The sequence below is a fragment of the Geospiza fortis genome, unplaced genomic scaffold (assembly GCF_000277835.1).
Source record: "Geospiza fortis unplaced genomic scaffold, GeoFor_1.0 scaffold443, whole genome shotgun sequence".
Taxonomy (NCBI): Eukaryota; Metazoa; Chordata; class Aves; order Passeriformes; family Thraupidae; genus Geospiza; species Geospiza fortis.
The window spans coordinates 379531-385530 of record NW_005054335.1 but is presented as its reverse complement, the minus strand read 5'-3'; the positions used below and the strand labels follow the sequence as shown (position 1 = coordinate 385530).

At 34.7% G+C, this 6000-nt stretch overlaps 1 protein-coding gene across 1 annotated transcript in view; it reads left to right on the top strand.

Annotated features, from left to right (window-relative positions):
- The window catches only part of IPO11 (importin 11), a gene marked incomplete at its 3' end in the record, with an annotated part of 78745 nt that overhangs the window by 25677 nt on the left and 47068 nt on the right, over positions 1-6000 (top strand). Inside the window, 5 exon segments of the mRNA XM_005421973.3 lie at positions 1-21; positions 285-328; positions 1225-1315; positions 2558-2605; positions 3236-3341. The exon segment at positions 1-21 is cut by the window's left edge and continues 11 nt beyond it. Of these exon segments, the coding sequence (XP_005422030.2) occupies positions 1-21; positions 285-328; positions 1225-1315; positions 2558-2605; positions 3236-3341 (310 nt within the window).

Sequence of the window (6000 nt, the reverse complement as noted above, 5' to 3'; positions counted from 1 at the left end):
AAGAGGATCCAGAAAGCTTCAGTAAGAAACATGCTATATAGTTGATAGTAGTGTAATTAGATATTTGCCTAAGTGCTTCATATCCACATTGTCTCTACAAATCGTCTACTGCAATATTGGCTGTTTTATTTCCTGCAGTTTTCTTGGGCAAATATTCTTTCTAGACGTTCTTTTTGTAATAAAAGTTTTCTTGATAGTCTATGATACCCTCTTAACCTAACACTAGACTTTATTTGAACCATAGTTGAAATAATGCTTTTGTTCTTGTCTTTGTGGAATAATAGCTGTAGAAGAGACTGGAGGAGATTCTTGGAAGTACAGTCTCAGAGTAAGTGTTCAATATGAAAGAAACCCATTAAACATTCCTGAATGCAATTCTCGATAGTTTTGTAACCAAGACAGATAATATTTGGAAAAAAAATCCTTTTGCTTCTTCAGATTTAGTAAAATTTAACTTTGTTCTTTTTTCAGTATTCAAACTTGCTGAAATACATGGAAATCTATGCACTTCATATTGTAGGAGGGAGGGAAAAGGAGTTTGCTTCACCATTTGAATTATGTAGCATCTGGTTAAAGCCAGTAGAAGTTGTCTCTTTTTTAAAATGATAATTAATTTAATCACTTATGACTTTGTTAGTAGATACGATGAGTGAAGGAAGTTCCAGGTGCATCTTTATTAATTATATTAATTAATTAATTATTTTATTAGTTAATTTAGTGTTCAGATCAGAAATATGCTGTCGTAGTGTATCTCCCAATTGTAACTCCTGTGGTTTGCTCTGCAGAGAGATCTCAAGACTTATTTGCTGGATTACTTTTATTTTAAAACTAAAAAACCTAGCGTGGTGCGCATAATATTCTGGTTGTAAAATGGTGTTCAGATCAGGTCCCTGGCCTAGAGCCACTAAGCCAATACACCAGCAAGCTGTGACATACCTGCAGTGTGGTCACTGGTGGCACAGCACCAACTATTTCACTCCACAGATTCACTGTTCTTCTGCCACAGAACTGGTTGATACAGATGCAGCCATCAAACTCTTGCTAGAGTTAAGCACAAAGTATAGTAGAAAGAAAGTGGTATTTCTTACAGTATTAATTTTGCTACTCTTGTGTTCTAAATTGTGATTTTCAGTGTGAGGTATTCAGCACTTAAAATTTTAGCATAAAATGTATTTTACTTGCCTTTATTTTGATAGATTCTAACCAGATCTTTTAATTTTTCAGCCATGCATGGAAGTCCTTTTTATTGATATTTTTCATGAATATAATCAGACTCTTACCCCAGTTCTTTTGGAAATGGTTCACAGTCTACAAGGTAAGTTATTGAAAAAAATAAGGGAAGTATAAAATGTAGAATTGTTTACATTCATAACACACTCTTGCCAACTATTAAACAATTTGACCTTGTAACATCTAATTTTATATAGTGCGTTCTCTCTGTATTTTTGAAAGTACATAATAAGTTAATATTCCAAAATTATTTCTAAACCCACCATAACTGAATGCACTGTGTATCTAGGAGGAGGAAGTCCCAAAGGGTCTTTGGTTTTTATTGCAACTATTCTAGATAATTCACAAATGTTGTGACATTTCTAACTTTATGAGGTTTCAGGCTTTCTTAGGAGTGATCCACTCCCAAGCTTAATGAATTCTTTGGGTTGTTAATAGTTGGGAACTTCCCGTTCAAATGTTACAAGGCAGTTCATGCTGTGTCTCTGCCAAAGTCTTGGAGGATGAAAAAAATTTAAAAGAGAAAGTTTAAGTTATGCTGTCATTTTGTAGAGTCTAGATGACTTTCCAAATCTGAAGAATCTGCTTTAAAAATTTAGAGGTTTTTTTGTATGAAGACTGAATTATTCATAGGTTGAGGAGTGATTAATATTTTCTTTGTTTTACCTTATGATTCTTTGCCCCCAAACTAAGTTTTATAATGGCCAGGAAAGATAATAAGTGGGAGTGGCTTTTTTTTCCCCTGTCAGTTCAGCTCAGTTTGTTTCCCCCCCAGCTGTCTTAGTTGAGCTACAGTATTTTGTATTTGAGCTTATCAGAAAGGATCATTACATTATATTAAAATAAAATAAATAATCATTTTCTGAGAGCGGTTACTGACTTCACAAAATCTGTTCATAAAGTACTTTGTGCACAGGTTTTGGGACGGCTTCAGAAAATATTCGTTTTTAGGCACACATATATGAAAAATCAGCGAACTAGGTCTAGGACTCTTTTGGATGTAGTACTATGTGCTTGACAGTTGTCTGCAATTTGCAGGTTTTGAGTATTTTCATTTAAAATACTTGCTTCTGACTTATGTGTATGTTAATATTAAAAATGTTTGTCTCCAACAAAGTAAGTCAAAAATAGAGTGTGAAAGCAGAAATTTGATTTTGATATAGTCACTGAACAAAGTATCAAAACTGAAATGACTGAACTTGTAAATTGAATAAAAGCAGTGAAAGCAGTCCTAATGCATGTCTTCCTTTCTTAAAGCATTTAAGTGCAAAGTTGCTTGTATTCTTTGTTTTAGTGACACTTCATTTATTTTAACTTTGGCTTGTAGGATCTACCAACGTGGAAAATACCAATGCTATACTGATTAAAGATGCTGGTAAATTAAGTTTTACTTTATCTTTGAAGTAACAGAGCCACTTTTGTATATGTGTTTTACTTCTTGAAAATTGCATGAAGAATTTGCAAGATTTTTTTAAAGCCATTTGGAAAGCGGGACCTAAGTCCTAATTCTCCTTTCATTGATGTTGGTCTTCACTTTTGAAAATGTTTATGTAAAAATGCACTTCTTTTTGGCTTTTTTTCTGAAATAAGCCATCTCCTATACTGTCCTGTTCTTTCTGCTCTGCCAAGTAAATGACCTTCAGTATTTTCTGAAGAAAATACTCTGTCCATTTTACAAGTGAGGAGATTTTATGGCAAAAGAAAATAATTGTTTCTTATGGAACTGTGCTTGATGATAGAATAAGATCCTCATTGTTCTTTTGACTTCTATTTTTTTTCTTGATAATCTAATCTTTCTTCTGTAGTGTCTTTATTTTACTAATAATTTGCACCAGAGTTCCTTTCATCATGATCTGATAAAACTTTCTTTAGAAGATATGCTTTAGTTTTGTTTTCTTTATTATGTTTGGGTTATGAAAATGTGGTTTGAATATTAATCTGATTATTCAATATTAAAAAGTTAACATTGAAGTAAACAATAAGCATAACTATCGTTTTTCCCCAGTGTATAATGCGGTTGGACTGGCTGCTTATGAACTATTTGATAGCGTGGATTTTGATCAATGGTTTAAAAATCAACTATTAGCAGAACTACAGGTTTCTCATGACAGGTAAACACTTTGATTTGTTATGCCTTCATCATTTAAATATAAGCGATTGATACAATCGCTTGATAAGATATAATGCCTAAAAATTGCCAAGCTGCAAAATACTCAACTTGAAACATATCCACTAAATGAGGAGAGGTATGAAGTGCTTACAGATAACTGATAGCAGTCACAGAACTGAGTGTTATTGACACTTCTTGTTTAAATTACTGTGTGGTGAATACTTCAGGATTCTGTAGAAGTACATTGTCTGTCTTCTTGCATACATTAGAGTTGACTAAAGCTTCTCAGGATAACCACCTTTGCTTGTTTGAGAAATGATATTGAGGCCTCCAGAGACCTCTAGGCAGTGGAGTTCAACTGAAGTCTGTGGAAATCACCCCTGTAAAATGGTAGTTTAGCCAAGATAGTGATTTGTTCTTCTCTTTAAGTTTAAATACAAGCCCTCTGTAATTCTGATCAGTTAATTTTGCTGCAATAAAGGGGGGAAATAATGGTTTGGGTTGTGTTGTAAAGTGTGGATGATTGCACCTTCTTCTGCATGAAGAGTTTTATAAAATCCATCTGCTGTGGTATTTCCTTTCTCACAAAGGTCACCCTCACTTGGATGTCCTTCACAGGAGTACCTCCTATTGTTCAGTGGATAGATATCATGGGGTATTTTGAAAGATCATTTTTGGCATCTCAGTACAGACTGAGCTGTCGCTCTTTGTAACTATCTGGAAGACGCTGTTCCTCCCTTTCCCTCAAGCTCACTCCCCAGGGGAAGGACAGTGACCACTATTGTGCATGCTAATCCTTATCAGACAAGTTCAAATCAGCCGTTGACTCTAAATAAGTATGTCCTATTTTTCTCAACACAGTCATCAGCACTGACCCGAATGTCCTTTGAAGACTGTTACTATATTTTTCTTCTACATTTGCAATTCATTTTACCAGTGGCAATTTTTATGTGAAACATAAACTAATTTGTTTCCTTATACCCTTAGGAGCTGCTATAAATTGTAAATTATTTTCCATAATGGGTCTCTAGTCAGCTCTTTTATTTCTAAATGCTCTATTTACAAAGAGAGTTCAGTTTCCTGTAGAGTGGAACTTAAAATGCTTTTTTCTACTACAGTAAACTTTGGAAAAATTAATTACTTATTTTCTGATGCATAACCTTATGTTGGTGTCAAAGAATGATTGCCACAGTTGTTTACTTGCTGTCTCCTAATGCTTTTATTCTTCTCATTAGACTGGTATTTTTTACTTAGATTTACTTACTATTTTCAAGTTGCCAAGTACTCTACTGATTAGGCTAAATGTCAGAAGAGCAGGAAAAAATGGGAGATCTTGTGTGAGATTTTCTGTTCATTTTCTGTTGTGTTCCTACAGCAACAGTCTCCAGATAAAGCTGCCATGATCTTAGAAGCCCATGCTGGCTATGGCATTTTTATGCTATTCACCCATATAGCATAAGTAAAACTGATACGTTTTTTGTTGTTGATACAGTTGTATTACAGTCAGGAAGACAGCTGATTTAACCATTTGGTTGGCATTTGTGATATCCCAGGATGAAGTTAGTTCCTGTGGGGACAAAAGCTTACAGTAGAAGTTGTCTGGAATTTTGAAACCCTGTTTACTTTAACTGCTTTTACTGCCTTCATCATAGGAGACCACCATGGCAATAAGGGAAGGCAATGTTTGTGGCTTGAATGGAGTACTGCTTCAACAGCAGCTTTGGGAATACATATGCATTCAGATAGGGTGCGTTGGAGGGCATCCTCTGCTGTCCCACAGAATGTCCCATGGTTACTTGTGTGCTTGTTCGGAACTGGTTGATGCTTGGAAACACAAACCTATGTGCTGTCAGCAGTGAGCATGGAGTTTGTAATGTTTTGTTTTCTCTAAATGTTTCATTACATCTTGATAGTAAGCCCATCAACCATGACCACAGTAATAGAAGAAATATAGAATTAAAAAAAAAAAGTTCTAAAAGATTTTTAGAAATAGTGCACCAGGAGATTTATCACTTGGAATGATGCTTAGTTTTGTACTGATTTATGAGAAACTTTTCCATAACATGAAAGTATGTTACTGAATAAATTTTTTTGTTGCAATTGCTCATTTGTAAAGCAGCATTTCCTCATGAGAGAGAAAGTAAAGTACTTTTGACTTGGACAACCTCATACAGTCAGACTGCTTAAAGGTACTGTCCTATGACTAATGCAGCAGAGATTGCCTTATTTTGGAATATGATCAGTTTTCCTATGTGAGCTTTAGGTCCACCAGGCTTAGTGGTGGACCTATACTCAGTCATTGTGTGCTCTTTTTGTAAAAGCTAATCTTCTGAAAAAAACCTAAAAAATAAAGCAAAGCTTTTCCCGGAAATAGTGAATGTAGAAAAAGTGGGACCTCAAAAATGAGCACCTATGAGAAACTTCAGTATTAAAAAACAAACCCACAAAAAACTTCCAAAAAAACCCAAACAAAACTCAACCCAGACAAAACCGAAACACGCACCTACCCCAAAAAATCTCAAAAACATGCTGTGTTTTCTCTACCATGGAGAGAGAGAGAAATAATATGGAGACGTGGAGGTAGGATATGTGTATTGAACATATAGTAGATATGACCAGACTTGAAAATCTTTGCTATCAGCACACTGTTATGTACTTAG